The sequence below is a fragment of the Phaenicophaeus curvirostris genome, chromosome 18 (genome assembly GCF_032191515.1).
Source record: "Phaenicophaeus curvirostris isolate KB17595 chromosome 18, BPBGC_Pcur_1.0, whole genome shotgun sequence".
NCBI lineage: Eukaryota > Metazoa > Chordata > Aves > Cuculiformes > Cuculidae > Phaenicophaeus > Phaenicophaeus curvirostris.
Window position 1 is genome coordinate 12,718,869 of NC_091409.1, and position 16,694 is coordinate 12,735,562.

General features: G+C 38.9%; 1 protein-coding gene across 8 annotated transcripts in view; it reads right to left on the minus strand.

Annotated features, from left to right (window-relative positions):
• Positions 1–16,694, minus strand: part of PTPRT (protein tyrosine phosphatase receptor type T) — a 451,009-nt gene that overhangs the window by 254,434 nt on the left and 179,881 nt on the right. For all 8 annotated transcript variants that reach the window (XM_069871726.1, XM_069871724.1, XM_069871722.1 and 5 more), the window contains exon 6: positions 16,113–16,287. In XM_069871726.1, coding sequence (XP_069727827.1) covers positions 16,113–16,287 — 175 coding nt within the window. The remainder of the gene's footprint in view (positions 1–16,112; positions 16,288–16,694) is intronic.

Genomic DNA, 16,694 nt, shown 5'->3' on the forward strand with positions numbered 1-16,694 from the left:
CCTCCTTATGTCTAGTCTAAATCTGCCCCTCTCCAGTTTATAGCCATCACACCTCCCTTCAGCTCTTCCACAGAAACTGTGTGATAGCACCAATTCAAGTAAAAACATAACGGATTACTTTTGCAAGAGTTATGGCTCTGGGACAAAAGAGAAACTTAATTTCCCTTCTTACAGTTCATCATGTGACTACACAAAAATTAAAATACAATAATTCCGTCCTAAGGGCATCAAAGACTCTCAGCTCCAAGTCTTGTCTATTTATTCCAGAAAGCACTTTAGAGCCCTCTTTCCTGGTCAGGACTTAGGAATAGGATAGAAGCAGAGTGAAGCAGGATGAACCAGGCAAGAGAGGTGAGGTACAGTAGGAAGATAAGTGACATGTAAAGCTCTGGTTCCAATGGAGGTGCAAAACAATGTAAGAAAGGGTGGATTTGTATGCATATATCCCACCGCTCAGAGCTAGGGGTGGCTGACACTGCTACAGGTGGTGGAAGCTGACCACTGTCTACTGTGTTTGAGAAGCTCTTATCAAGCCCTCTGACATTCATCTAGGTCTTATCCCAAAACAAACCTCAGTGCAAATGAACTACAAATGAATTCTTTTATTATGCGGGGTGGGGTTTAAGAAGTACATGCAAATAAAAGTGTGTATTCCTGTTACAATGGATTAACTTCTAGGATCACAGAGCAAAATGCAGAGATTCAAACAGCAACACTTGTCAGGACTTAAGGACACAAATGCACATCCCTACAAAATGTTGTTTTCCTTTTCTTCTTGAATATATTTTTTAATGTGATATTAACCATGCCCCATCCTTCCCAATTTTATTACTCTAATTAAGTTTCCATTTGTTAATTTTCCTGAAAATTGAACCCAACAGGGTTTTACTGAACACTTTTTTTTCTCTCCAGGTGATGGTTCTAAACAAGAATATAATACCATCTATAATGAAAAGCACGCTGCAGACCCTACCAAGGTATGTGACAACTCATTTCACATACAAATAGTTTGAGATACTATTTCAGGGAAGTGATCCTAATGCACTGCCACATTTTATGCCATTCGCCTAGGGGCCCCAAGTGCAGTCATTGAGGTAGATACCATGTTAAGTCCCCTGGGTTCAGTTTTTCATGAATGTCACAAAAACTCCGCTGCAAATCTAAGGCTGTAAGTGTTTGCTTTCACGCATGTGATAGAACACATAGCAAGATCTGCACCTATGCCTGTACTCCTGGATGACTATATCACCAGTTCTAGCTATACAGACTATTTTAAGATTACTATGGCCAACAGGGACAGCCACTTCAAGAAATAACATGCATATTAAGTGACATTTAGCACAAGTATTTTGAACATTTGCTTTAGTTGTCTAATGAAATGGCCTCAGAGAGCATGTGCTCCAGTCACTTATGTAGTTAAACGAGAAAAGCAGACGCCTTTGGAGTTCTTTAGAGGAAGGGCTGGTCTGCTCAAGTTTAGGTACTCTGCTCTGGCAGATTGGATGCCGTGTATTGGCAACTAACCACCAAATTTCTGTTTGAAGGCTTCAGAAAATTACAAACACTACTAGAATTTCTGCCTTTTATTTTGCCTCCTGTCTCCATCTATTTACAAAGGTCTAGCAAATATCCAATTTGATTCTCAGCTGTGCATTTAGAAAGACTTTCTTCCTTTAAGGAGCTTTCAAGCACAGGAGATTCTTGATGAGCAGCGTATATGCTACTATGACACTGAAGTGATTTCTGAGTAGCATCTTTAATCAGAGCTACTACTCAGTTCAGACAGAGAAGGCTAAGTATCAAAAAAAAAAAAAATACAGCTAAAACCAAACAAAAGAGTATCTGGATCTCCAAGGATGGCATGTCCTTTTAAAAATAACCATTAGGTAATACCTGAGGAAAAACAAGTAGAAGAGAAGAGCCAAGTGTTCTGTTCCTTTACAAGCATATAGCTCCACTAGCCAAACTGTATACCACATAGTCCAGATTTGGCAGATATAGGTGACTTTCTCCATAAAATGAACTTCAAAGATGAGCAAATCACAATGAAGTCTGCACTGTTGTTGTGGTTTGAGCTAAAGTAGAATCAGTTTTGCAATTTCCGCTCAGTCTTGTCTGAGTAACTTCATTTTCTGAAAGTTAACTGCATGTTTTTCAGGCAGTCTCTCTCTAGCAGTGATCGCATGGGGCACTGGGATGCAGAAAGGCAATGGCTTATCATTATTCCTACAGAAACAAAGGCCATCCTGGAGCTGGTGGAACATCAAGTCATAAGGATGACAAAAGGAGGCACCTGCAGGGACGACTGGGGATCCAAACTGACCAGCGGAGGATTCCATTCCATGCAAATCACACTGTGCATAGAATTGAGGGATCACAAGGGTCTCTCTCTCTTCTTCAAAGGCCAATGGCCAATGAGGACCTCATTTGCCTTTTTGCCCCGGTCCCAGAATTGTGCACTCCTGAATCCATTTCCTGGGTTCAGCTCCCTCCTGCCACTGATCTTCCCTGCCATCTGCTCTTGCAGCCCCCTTGGTGACATAATCATCAAGGTAGTGTATATGTGTGATTTCATATATTTACATATATTTAATTATTTTCTCATTAACAGTATGTTTTTTTATTATTTTTATTGTTTCATTAAAGCTGGTTTAGTTTTAGCTTTCAACCCACAAGTCTTTGTCCTCTCATTTTCCTTTCCCCTTTCCCACAGGGGAAGCTGAGGGCGGCGGGCAGGACTGGGAGCCCAGTTGCTGCCAAACTGGGTCAGGCTGGGGTTAAACCATGACAAATGATCAATGGGACCAGACAAACACATGGAGGTAAATCAACAGTTCAACAGTTGTGCTGCAAGTTAGATTCTTTGGTGTTCTATACTAATATAGTTTTGGAGTTTCTTTTGATGTTTTTGTTACTCAAACACATTTTGTTTCAAAGCACTTCTGAATCATAGTTTGATCATAAAAGTCTCATTTCTCCCCATGGATATAAACCTAGTATCTCAGACGTTCAGTAACAAGCTGAACTTCTTTTTCCTTTCAATTTGTGATATGACTGCCTGGAACATTATCTTGTTCAATAGCCACAAACAGTAAGAGAAAGAACACATTAGAGACTGTACCTTGTACAGATCTGACACCAAATTCTGCTTAGCAATGCCTAAGTAATTCTAGTTTAATGGAGGAGCAAAAGTAAAAAAAAAGCAACATTTTGAGTACAGTATTCTCATTGCTTGCTTTTGAAATAAGCTGGCTTTCCTCTTTAGCTTCTTACAAAAATACATAGAGAGAAATAGGTATCAATAGTGCAGTCCCAACACAAGGAAATGCACTGCTGTACCTGTAAATAAATCCCTACTATTTTGGAGTAACCTTAGCAACTCAAATGTCTTACTGGTCAATTATTAGTCATTTTCTACATTCACTTCTACCAGAATTACCCACTGTGTTTTTCTTTGTCCATATTGGAAACATGATAAATACACTCTGCAGAAACCACAGAGCCATTTGCCTTACCTTACTGACAAAATTTTGATTGATATAAAGAAAATTATCACCTCACCTGCAGCAAAACATTTTGATGTGGACAGCTGTGTCAATGAGTGGATAATATTATGGCCTGTCACTTGAATTGTGGCTCTTGAGAGCAAGTAATGAACAAGAACAGTAATGGGTGCATATAAAAATGCAAGAACAGACACAAAGGTGTGCGATGGTTTTACCTAGGACAGAACCAGGTAGTACAGCATATACCAGTGAGAGCAGTAAATGCTGGAGGTGGCTAATTCAGTGTGCAGAAGCCACTTGAAATAATTTACACCTATAATACCTCACCAATGGCATGAGTGTGGGGAGAGACATGTCCCACTGGGCTGCCCCATCCAACCTGGCCTTGAACACCTCCAGGGATGGGGCAGCCACCGCTGCTCTGGGCAACCTGGGCCAGGGCCTCACCACCCTCAAAGTAACAAATTTCTTCCTAACGCTAATCTAAACCTCTTCTCATTCAGCTTAAAACCATTCTGCCTTGTCCTATCCCTGCACTCCCTAATAAAGAGCCCCTCCCCAGCTCTTCTGCAAGCCCCTTTCCAGTACTGGAAGGCTGCTTTAAGGTCTCCCCGGAGCATTCTCTTGCATAAATTTGTTTTCTGCAGTTACTTTCAGTGTCATTATAGAGCCCTTTCTCAGGTAAGCAGTGAGTCCGCTGCTGACGTATTTGCTTCTACGCTTTTTTTTAATCCTGCTGCCCTCTCAGAAAAATCTGATCCATCACTGCTGTTCATTACTGCTGTGGCATTTTCAAGCAGAGATACCATCCTCTGCCAAAACCTCAGGAAGAACCCTCATTTCAAAAAGCCCAGGAGGGAGATTTAGGCTCCTAAAGACAGTTCAGCTGTCACTGAGCTTGCTTAGACTTCTACAGAGTTAAGCAAATCATGAGTCCATCATAGAAAAGTATTCTGGAGTATTTTGCATGCCGTTAGAGGTCACAGACATTCCATATTGTGCATACACTAATTCATATGCTGTTTCCATAGAAAATTCAAGCCATTTGCTAGAAAAGCCAGCTTGGAGAGTGAGCGTTAAGTTGTATTTTTCCAGTAAATACATCTGTTCAGTTATTCCCTCCACTCCCTATGTTTTGGTCCATTTGACTACCTTCTTGCTATAACAGCTAGGAAGGTTCCATCTCGACTCAAAGAGATCATTACAAGGATCAGAAAAAACCTTCACATTTAAGGATAGATTGTAGGTCTACTAGAAAAAAATAGCTAAGGCTGCCAACCTACTGAAGTTTGAGCAGCAAAAATGAAACTTAATTCACAAAAACAGAGCCTTTGCTAAGCACCAGTAAGGTTTACATGCAGAAAAACCAAGCCATTAATCGTTAGGGTGAGCAAGAAGCTTTACATTTGGAAATTCTAGCCATTAATTGTTAGGGCAAGCAAGCAGCATCTTAAATCTTCAGATAAACCCAAGGCTTTCAAAGACAAACCCAAAGCTTTTGAGGACTAACCCGAGGCTGGATTCTGTCCATCTTACTCATCACAGTGCTACCCTAAATAAACAACAGAAGTCCTTTAAGCTTACTGTGAACCTTAAGAATTTTCCAATACATTTATGGTCTAACGAACCCCTTGTATTGGTTCAGACAAGTGAATGTTATCATACTACCTTTACTCTATCAGTCTGACCATTCAGTCAGTGCAGGCTTCCTTACAACCCCTGTGGTAAACATGAAGGTATTACTCTAGCTGGGAATCCTCCTTCTCCCTTCCCACCTAAAATACCCCCAAACTGTTTATTGAAGCAAATTTTGGAATTTGTGCCAAATATCCCACTCCACTTCCCATTTCAAATACACCAACAGTGTTATCACATCCCGTGGGGACTGGACTCATGATGCCATGGGTGCAATAGCCAGACACACCAGAAACGTCTGCTGACCTGTTAAGTCATGTGAACACTAGGTGGATCTGTCTTCACTGTTCAATACTTAGCTTTTTATTCCAGGTTTTTATGATAGAGTTTCAGAATACCCTGCAGATCACAATAGTCTTTCCATCATTCACCTCTCCTGTGCTGGATATTAGCTTATTTTCAGTTTAAAGCTCAGGCTTGAAACATACTTCTTGATTTAGGCTGCTCCCTATGAGAAACTCCAAAGTATTACACTGAAAGATCAATTCTTTCTCTTTTCTCACAAAATACATTTGAGGCAGTAATAAATGCTAGAAATTCCAATATGCTGCATGGTGTGCTGCTCCCCATGATAGCTATAATGATGGGTGATAGGTCTGGGTATTTCCACAAAAAGCATTCCAGAGCCTGCAACATATTGAGGAAGATTGAAACTACCACATGATACTCCTGCAAAAAAGATAAACAGTGGGAGAGCCAGCAGCAAATACGATCTGAGCCTCATTTATCCCAGAAGTATACTCATTCCATTTTCACCCAAGTACCAGTTCACCTAGTTGCTGGTGACAGACTGGTTGCCAATGCTCACAAAATACTTTTTGCTTTATTCTTACCAGGTTTAAAGCACACAAATACAGAGAGAAACACATGGAATTCTGAAAAACTTTTAGAAATATCCAATTAAAAATCAGGAAAATTTACCTCCTAGATTAATTCCTGATCTCCATAGCACATGCTATGGAGCTGAGAAACAAAGATGACAGTGGCAGAGCTCGTAGATGTCAGAACAAAAAGGCCACAAACAATATCACTTCATTCATATCTTCACTCACATCTTTTCTAGCCAGTTCAATGCTGATAAAACAGCCCATATCCGGCAAGGCACTCATCTCACTGATCCAAAGGGTAGTGAGAGTAGGTGTGCAAAAGCCCCCACATTTCCCCAAAATATCCCAAATCTAATATGCCAGGGAACACATCCTGATGCTATGGGACAAATTCAGCCTTCATGGTAAACAGGCACAGCTACAAATGTGGTGCAAGCACACACACAAAACTACTTGTAGACCCCAATTATTAAAGCTTTCACAGAAATGCCTTCTGAAGGGCTCAAGACATTCTTTTTTCCTTTTTTTGTGACTGAGCAAAAGGCTCTCTGATAAAAAAAAAACAAAACACAAAACCAAAATGAAACTCAACAACTTCCATCAAGTTTCCATTAGGTATTCCTCGAGTCACCCAACACACTGTCTTATTCATACATTATTTGTCACTGTATTGAGTCCAGAAGTTCATCATGTAGGCAACGACCATCTCCTGCCACATGAAATAATATGAAACTTCCTTTGCAGAGAATCATGCTTTCTCTTAAGCATGCAAAACTTGTATATAGTTCCTTTCTTTTTCACTAGTAAAGAGACTTGTGTTAAAAGTTCACGAGGGGGAATCAGTCTATGTGCTTAGAAGTTTCCCATTCCATAGCAAGAAAGGGAACAAACATCTTAAGCAAGAGTGTTGGTTGCAGAAACAAAAGAGACTGTTTCACAAATAGTTTTGAAAGTCCTGTTTGAGATACTTTCCCCAGAATGGATAGCAGTACTTCAAAGAACAAAGGACCTTGCAAAGATACTTAAGACACTTAACTGAACAAAGCCAAGATCGTGGTCAGTCCAAGTTCTTACACAACAAAACATTCAGTGCTTCAAGAGTTATTGTATTTAGCAGAGGACTTAAGATGCAACTGTCAGATAAAAAAGCTAGAAACACGGGACTGGAATTAGGTATAGACACTAAGCAGTGAAAACAATTATTTAAAGAGCTTGCTCAAGGCTGTCGAGATTTTCTATCCTTCAAAAACTTCTAATTGTGATCAATCTCTTCTGAAAACTATTCTGCTTTATTCATCTGGTATTGCTCGTGATGCAAGAATGACTGGTAAAATTCTATGGCTTCCTCATTGCAAAAGTTCAAATTAGATTAAACATTTTTTCTTTCTCTCATTACAGCTGTGAGAGAAGACCTTTAAGAAACAATAAAACTTCCCTGTGAGTATAGATCTCTTACGCCTGGGGATCCTCTATTTTGAAAGTAAATCTTGGAATAGAGAATAGTCTACTTCCTACTGAAACTATCACAGCTTTAATGAAGCATATTAAAACCTCCTTTATGCTCAGGAAATACCAATAATCCTATTGCAAAGACTATAACAGTACTGTAATTCCAGAAGATGACATAAAAAAGGAATTATGGTGAATTTGAGGATAATTCTGTAACAGAATGAGCTTCCTCAGACTCCTCGACTAAATGCAGTGTTAACTAATGATAAATTATATCCAACCAGCAGAGCTTTGGAGCAGGCTATGTGTAAGGGGAAAAGGTTATATCTTTGGAGACAAAAGAATGTATCTCTCCTAATTACTATCAGTGTGCAATTCAAAGTTTGGTAGTGGAGTTAAGCCCTATCTGCCTTCAACATGTGTCACTTGAACCATTCAGTGCTTAATGTAGCTCTGTCCACTCTGCAGGCAGCAGAAAATAAACAGAGCACTCAGTCCTGAGACCATTTATAAAACCAAGACCCACTCTCTCAGAGATCTGAATGCATAATTTAATATTGGCATCAAGTGAACATCCCCGTTTTTAAATTCTGAAAAAGAAATTACTGAAAAAACTATTACATTTAGGACTTTTAATAGTTAGGTATATAGAAATTTATACAAAATGCTTGCCCACTACAAGATTTCAGCTCTCAAGAACACACGGATTTGTGACTAGGAACACTGATCATAAAACTTCCCACAAGTAAAGCGATTGCTGCACGCCCCGAGTGGCCTAACCAATAGGCAACAAAACCAAGATACCATATTCTTGTCAAAAGACAAACAAAAGTAAATTATTTTCAAGAGATCAAGCAGAGTAAGTGTATGTAACAGAGCTAAGGTTAAGCAGAAGGGAGATTGCAGGGAACTATGTAAGAGCAGGCATGGTAGCACTTATATCTAGAGTTTCAACCTCAAACTCATGGAAAATACCAACAAAATCACTAATTTGTAAGCAACCTGGCTCAGAAGACTGAATAATACCATGCTGCTGATTAAAAGGCAGTATGATATGGTCAGCAGTGTTCACCAGGGTCAGTCAAAAAGGTCATAAACAGCAGCACCAATAGAGAAGGCTTTGCCATAACGTGAAGGAAAGAAAAGAGAAAATTAAGGAAATAGGCAATCCAAGCCCCTTTCATTTTAATTTGTGTCTGTATCCCGCTGAGTGAACAAATGGTTTGTAATTGTAGTTTGTCATGTAATTCCATATTAGCTGCAGGCTAATAAATAGGACACTAAAACATATGCAAAGACTGATTTATAGGATCCAAAGAGAGATAGCCTAAGTCTTGAAGCTATTTGCTTCTTTCTCACATACCAACAAGCACCGATGGGAAGTTTCCTGCTGAGAAAGACAGAGAGACAAGAGATGCACTGGAGAAAAACCTGGTTAAAAAAAATAAAAAATAAAAAAAATGAAGAAAAAGCAATAATTTCAGAGAGGGATTTTCACATATTTGTAAAGCATAGCAGAACACAATGCTGCAGTTTAAGTAGTTCATACTAAAAGGAAAGTTTAAAAAATCAGCAACACTAGGAGAGATCTATAAACAAGTCAAGCCAGAGTTCTCCAAGGTCCACCTAGAAGGTGAACAGCATAGCTGTGCAGTAGGCAGTATGGACTGGAAGGAACTAGGAAAAGCCACGTTATGAGGCTTTTTTTACTCAAAGTCATAGGCTAAAAAGAAACCCAAACAGTTGTGGGGCTTGCTGTCATCATCACCCTGTTTAACTGCTGCTTGGTGAGTTTCTGCTCATAGATCTAAAGCATTCTTGAACAGTCACAGTTGGACAGGATAACAGGTAGGATGGGATCTGAATCAGTGAGCCAGCACCAGAAAAAGAAAGGAACAAGTGGTTCTATCTTACCTGGCAAAAGATTAGCATATCAGATCAAAGCTAAAAGCCAACATAACAAATTCTGGGGTGGCGATTCTAAGGGAAGTGTACCTCACCATCTCACAGCTAGAATGGATGCTGACAAATTATTTGTTCATAAAAAATGAAGCATTCTTCAACTGTGGAGAGATGGAGAAGGAGCATTGCACAATCTCAATTCAAACCTGCAATTTTACCTATTTTCTTGCCTGAAACAATCTCACATAGAGGAAAAAAACCCAAATCTTTTACCAAGTAAAACATAACTTCATGCAAGGAAAAGCTATTTCTCAGAGTCTGGAGAGAGAAGAAAATAACCCTGAGATATCTCCTCACTAGTACTGGCTATTAGAGCTTGCTCTAAGACCAGGGAGGATTCCTCTCCCCATGACTTACAGTCAGCAGAACAGGAGTTGACACGAGCTATCTGCTCACCATGCCACAGCAACAACTGGTCCCCAAGACATGTCTTGGAGGCTGAAGACAATTTCAGAAACAAGGAAGGAAGAAACAGATTTTCATAACACCCTTCACCCCGGGAAACTGAACGATATCTACTCAAGTCTCTTCTGCTTCAAAAAGATTTTTCCTTATATTTCTGCATCTTACATTGCAAGTCTGATGTAATTCTCAAAATTGGACCCTGTTTATAAAGTACACATTAATCACTACTGAAGGCAATGGCTTCATTTCCCAGTTCTACTTTGGAGATTAAACAGAAGGAGAAGGAAATATTTCCTTTTGAAAAAATCCCACATATCATTCATACTGCTGATTTCTGTGAAACAATGTCTTTGCTTTCCGTTCTCCCCCACTCACTTCACAGGAAGATATTAAGTTGGCCCGAAAGAAGAGAAAGTGGAGTTAAAGCTCTTGATGAGAGTGAATGAGTGCTTGTAGTCTCTTTATCTCCCCTCTTCTCACGACACATTCATCTAATGATTAAAACCAAGTTAAAGCAACTGCTATTGGACTACACTGAACTAGATAATTAAACAGAGCAACGTCAAGCTCAAGTAATTACTAGCCAGATGCAAGCACCAAGGAAAGGCGTATTGCATTCCCTACACCACTGTGACTGCAAAGAAATAAAGAAATGTAAACAGCTTTTTTCAGACACTCTGCAATGATAAAGCCATTCTCTCTTGTTCAGTAATTTCAAAGGCAGCTTAACCTTCATAAACGGTTCACATGCACACACACACAACCCATTGTGTTCTAGTACAGCATTCAAAAGAGCAACACCATTACATGCTTTATCAAATCTACACCTAACTTCTTATGGTAGAGTACAGGTAAATTCTGCAGTCTGAATCTATTTGCGTAAATTGAAAAAAAAAAAAATAATAGAGAAAGAGACAGCACACAGCCTGAGGGGAAACCCCATTATCAGAGCCTTACCAATACTGTTGGCTGTGCCAGCAAGAGAATTTCTCCTGTTCACAAGGTGATAACTTCGAGTGATCTGGATGAGCCTGATAAGTAACTGGAAGGCATGAAAATTCCTATCTGAACTTATGCATACTAGAAAACATACTTTTTAACAGTAAAACCCAAAATGCACATATGCCATGGCGAAGCTTATCTCCTAAATCATTCCAAGGGAGGGAGTGGTCTTCCAGCTATCCTGATGGCAAAACAGGATCAGTACAATACAGTGCTTGTTTTTCATATCAACACCCTCAATCTCCTAAGTGAAACATGGGGACATGGGTATCACCACAGAAATAGTGGTTATATTGACTCCTGATGGTAGGGCTATCCTGTTAGTTGTAGAACTATGCATGCATCATACGTGAAAATAAATGTAAAAAAAATAAATAAACAAACCAACAAACCAAAACTTTAAAGAATCCTTTTTTCATAAACAGCACCTCTCTTAGTAATTGCCTTATACGAAGTGAAAGACTTTGGAGATTGTCAGCATCCTAAATAATTATGTTGAAGACAATTATATTTTCATCCCAGGAGCAAGCTGTACTCTAGGGTATGTGTGTAATGCCATGTTATACACTTTAATGCCTACACTGGACTTGTTTTATCCAAGAAAACCTATGAAGGGCCTGATGTAGCATTTCTAGGTCCAGTTCCAACCCAATATTAGGCTCAGCTGTAGAACAGAGATGTTTTTATTTCTTACTACTTCTAAGCTCCACAAAGTTGTTTTTCTTAAAAGGACTTCCTGCTGTTTAATAATTAACCCAAACTGCTCTGGACACAGCTCCAATAATAACTACTGAGATAATCAAAATACCTGCAGAGGTTTTCCTTGATGAGCCTGCCTTATAATTGTGAGCATGGAATTTGCATGGTATATTTAACACTAGAGAAACTTAAATATATAGATTAATTTAAATGTCTAATTATTTAGCATGCTTTTCACAATTTCTCAACTCTGGTAACTTGCCAGAGGGGTTTTGGGGATTTTTTGGGGTTTTTTTTAAATCTTGTGCCCATGTTTTAGAGGAGGACTAAGATTGCTGGAGCATTTTCCACTGCATACCTGGTGAGTTAATAAACCAACAGTGCAATTACAGTGACAGGTATTATCCCAGAAAAGACCTAGAGAGAAAATAGTAAACAGCTCTGAAAAAGAAACCACCTCTCCTCCCTCTGGTGTCACCAAAGGCATCAGTTTCTCACATCTAAAAATCTCAAAAAGTGACTGATGAGAGATGAGCTCTCCCAATCATGACAAGGATGTCAGATGCTGTAATATTCCTTTTTTATAAGACTTCCACAGATCCTACCATTTATTGAGTAGTTGATTTAGGCATCAAGAATATCCAAAACGGATCCCTAAAAAACCTCAAAACAGTTGCAAAAAACCATACACACACAGTTTAAAATGTTATTTACAACCTTACTTAACATGGCAGGTACCCTGGAAGGACACTACCATTAACACACACCTTAAATGATAAGATTCCAGCCAATTCCCTCAGTATTTCAAACAATCTTCGCAAAAGCAAATCCTAAATTTAGTTCAGAATGTAAATAACTGCCATACAGTTTTTGCTTAAAAGAAAATTACAGACAAGAAGCATTCCATTCACATGCGATCAGTATAGCAAGACAGAGGAACTCTGGTTTTTTTTTTAAAACCATCCTCTGCAAAATTGTATTAAATTACTAGATGTGCAACAGTGAGAGATAAGAAATAGAGAAGAATTATTTCCACTGAAGCACCAAAGGATGGTAAGGCGTACAGATGGAAATGATAGGTTTCTCTGGCTTCACTATTATGATTCTAGAGTGCAAAGGGAAGAATAAATGTATTATCATTTATACAAGCCTTGCAAGGGAGTCAGAAGACAGAAACTTATTAACACAAACAGCAAACAGCTCTATGGAAAAGTATTTTCACATTACTACAAAGATATCTCCTGCCACCAAATATACGGCAATTATTTGAAACTAGTAAATAGCTGATTGATGAGAAGCCTGATATGAGCCGGCAATGTGCACTTACAGCCTAGAAGGCCAATCATACCTTGGGCCGCATCAAAAGGAGCACAGACAGTAGGGTTGGGGAGGTGATTCTGTCCCTCTGTTCCTCTCTTGTGAGACCTCACCTGGAGTTTTGTGTCCACTTCTGGAATCCTCAACATAAGAAGGGTATGGACTTGTTGGAACGAGTCCAGAGGAGGCTACAAGGATGATGTGGGGGCTGGAGCACCTCCCATACAAGGCTGAGAAACATCAGCTTCATCCTTTATAACCCATTTTACTATTGCTGCCTTTTTTTTTAAACTATATGATTACTTATATTCCACTTGTTTTCAGCTTTTACAGCCTCATTGCCTTGCATTTATCTACAACTTGCAAATCATATATTGTCTTAACCTCTATGCTGGAACAAGTTCTGATCTTTTTTATTCCTTTCATTATAAATAACTACAAAATCTTAAGTCTGTATTTTCAGCATCTTGCTACAGATCTCCCAGACACAGAAATTTCACAGGTCAGGTCTAGGAGTTACCATTTTGACAATTTGCTATGTAGCAAAGAGGTAAAACACGTACTTAAACACAGCTCACACACCAATTTCAGATCTTCAATAGAATCCTCCTCCATAAAAATTTCTAATTAGTTTCTTTAATGCAGACTAATATCAACTTTCATTCTGGCAGATGATGCAATCCCTTCTCCTATTTCAGATTATGCTCATTATTCTTTTATTACCACTTTTACACAACAACTGCTCCACTTGATATTTCAGTTGCCTACTCAATCCAACTAGATTCCACAATAAATTCAGCTGCTAATTTCCTCTTCCATTTAGTATCACATTTTATATCTAGCTAAGGAGGAAAGAGAATAAAACCTTGTTATTCTGGGTTGTTCAGCCTGCAGAAGAGAAGGCTCTGAGGAGACCTTATAGTGACCTTCCAGTACCTGAAGGGGCTATAAGAAAGCTGGGGAGGGACTGTTTACAAAGGTTTGTAGTGATAGGACAAGGGGCAATAGCTATAAACTGGAAAGGGACAGATTTAGTCCAGACATAAGGAGGAATTTCTTCACTATGAGTGTGGTGAGTCACTGGAACTCAGAAAATCACTTGCCCAGGGAAGTTGTGGCAACTTGTTGTGGAGCAGTTCAAGGGCAAGTTGGATGGGCCTTGGGTAATGTGATCTGATGGGACGTGTCCTTGTCCCTGTCAGAGGGGTTGGAGCTAGGTGATCTTTAAGGTCCCTTCCACCCAAAACTATTTCACGATTCTATGATTTTTGTATAAATTTCTGCTAAGTACTTGACAATAATAAGTTCTTTGTAAACACATCCCCTTGGACACATAATGGGGAGGACTTGGGGAGTGGTAGAAAGTGGTGCAGGTTTAACTTCACTGATCATTTCACTTGGTAGAACAGGTATCTATTGTTTTAGTGCAGAGTGTAGAAGTAGCACATGTATTTCAATGCAAAATTTCCCTTTCTGTCTCTACCATATGTTATCATTCAATATTGAGGAATGTAAATTACTCCTTCCTTTCTAAATAGTAAAATAAAACAACTTATGCATAGGAGAGTAAATATATCTTTACATTAAAAAGATACATAGAGATAGTTTTAAACCTTAACATTTGTTGAATAAATCCCCCTCTGTGTTCAACTTATCAGGAGAAGCATGTGAAAAATTAAGCATTAGCTTGGATTTAGTGGGTGTAGGGGTAAGAATATCAATTGAGCAAAACTTCAATTACAGACTAATTTAATGTATACCCAAGTATATTATTGCAATTCAATAAACATCTCTTCAGAATTAAACAATTCCAATTTGCTTTCATTTCAGCCTGTGTGCTTGCATTAAAAATTTGCTATTATCCACACTAAAATTAGTCAGACTGTTTGGAAGCACTCATCCATGCAATCCCAGAGTGTCACAGTGCTGCATCAAACTGACCTCAAATAAACCACTTAACCTTACCTGCTTACTTAAGAGGAGCAATGAGCAGAGGAGTTTACCTTCCCAAAATGATGTTACTCTCCTAAAACTCCTCCTATGCAGGTGTCTGGCCCAAGTAATCCAGCAGTGGATCTATCAAAAACTCTCTTTGTGGACATCTAACCATTCATGTTTGTAACTTATTCTTCTATTTTTTTCCCTTCTAATATTGCTGAAAAAGAAAGTGTCAGGTACCTACTCAGCTGTGCACATACTGATAATTGGTTGCTCCAGAAGATTGTCTTCCCTTTATCTATCTATGATGTAATACTAGATGTGCTACTTCTGGCAACTCAATTCCATTTTAATCATGAATTAACTCCTCCAGATTTGAACAAGATGCAAAAACACCAAATGGGAATTAAAAGCACCAGGAATCTATTAGGAGGGTTCACTTCATGATCTGTGTAGTGTGAATATCTGCACCAAGCAATACTCTGTATTTGAGGCACTGTGAAAGCATCAGTATATCTATCATCAAATGACAGAGGAAGTTGGCAGAAAGTACTACAATGGACAAAAGTGACTTCATTTCTACAGCAGCCCTCCAGTTTCACAGAAAAGTGAAAAATTTAGATCAATGAAACTCTACTTGGCAAGAAAACCCATATTCCAACCATTTGATAGCTCCCTCATCCCAAACACAGAATGTCTCCAGAGCAACTAAGTCACCTTCTGACCTCTCCACCTGAGAAGCTGTAAGCACCCTGCAGTGCAGCTCAGGGGGAGTGGAAAAAAAAAAAAGAAAAATACCCAGCACAATAAATAAGACACATCTTGTGTGTGTCAGGCACAGTATTGGCTCTTGAATCACAGCAAATAACAGGGCTAAAACCTTAGCACCTTCAAGAACTACTGATGTTTCTACTGTGTACTTCAGGACATCAGAAGAATTAATTTTGTCATTTACTCCCAGCAGCCTTGAGCACTCTTCTGACATGCAATAGTTCATCACAAGATTATTTATACCAGATAAAATAGTGAAAAAGAAGGCAGATGGAGCTGACTGGCAAACTCTTTAGCCAACTACAGAGCTACTATGCATTACTGCACATACTTACAGAGAGGGCTGGTGCAGAAAAAGTTCTGATTCCAATATTTATTTTACCAAAATGATTGAAATTCATGTCACTTTTACCCTTTTTTCCTACTTTAATTGCATATGAATGAAAGATGAAGGTCCAACAGGACATCAATTTTTATATATAGATGCCACCTAGGAGGAAGTACTCATCTCGCATAAACCTACTGCATTGGCGCAACCTACCTTTCACTATTAATTCCGCATAATTCGAAACTCCAGATCCACCATCTGAACGAATGACGCATCGGTACTTGCTGATACTGCGTTGAGAGGTGTCAGCTACACTGACGGTAGCAGAAAAACGCCTGTGGTTGACCACTCGAGTGACCATTAATGCTGTGTCCCTTCCATTCCACTGCTGTAAAGGCAGACAAAAAGAATGTAGGTTATGAAGACACACAGATTCTGTATCTACATGTAATTCATTCTTTGTTATCCTTAGCATTGTTCAGATTTTTGTGTTCACATCATAAAGTTAGATTTTATACAAGAATACTTTTTTCTAGAAAGACTGCTAGACATCACTTTGAAAAATTTACACAGTTGAGTGAACTAGGGCTTAAATATGGTTATATCTAAATTTACATTTTCACTCTTATATAACTTTTGGAACATAGTTGGGCATTTCATGGTTCTCTGTACTGAAAATGCTACAGAGTGAGAATTCAGACCATGCAATTGTACACAGTGGATTTAGAAGCCTGGCTAGGATATGAAAACACTACAAACAAGTGGATTTTGTACACTTAGGAGATGCTACAAATT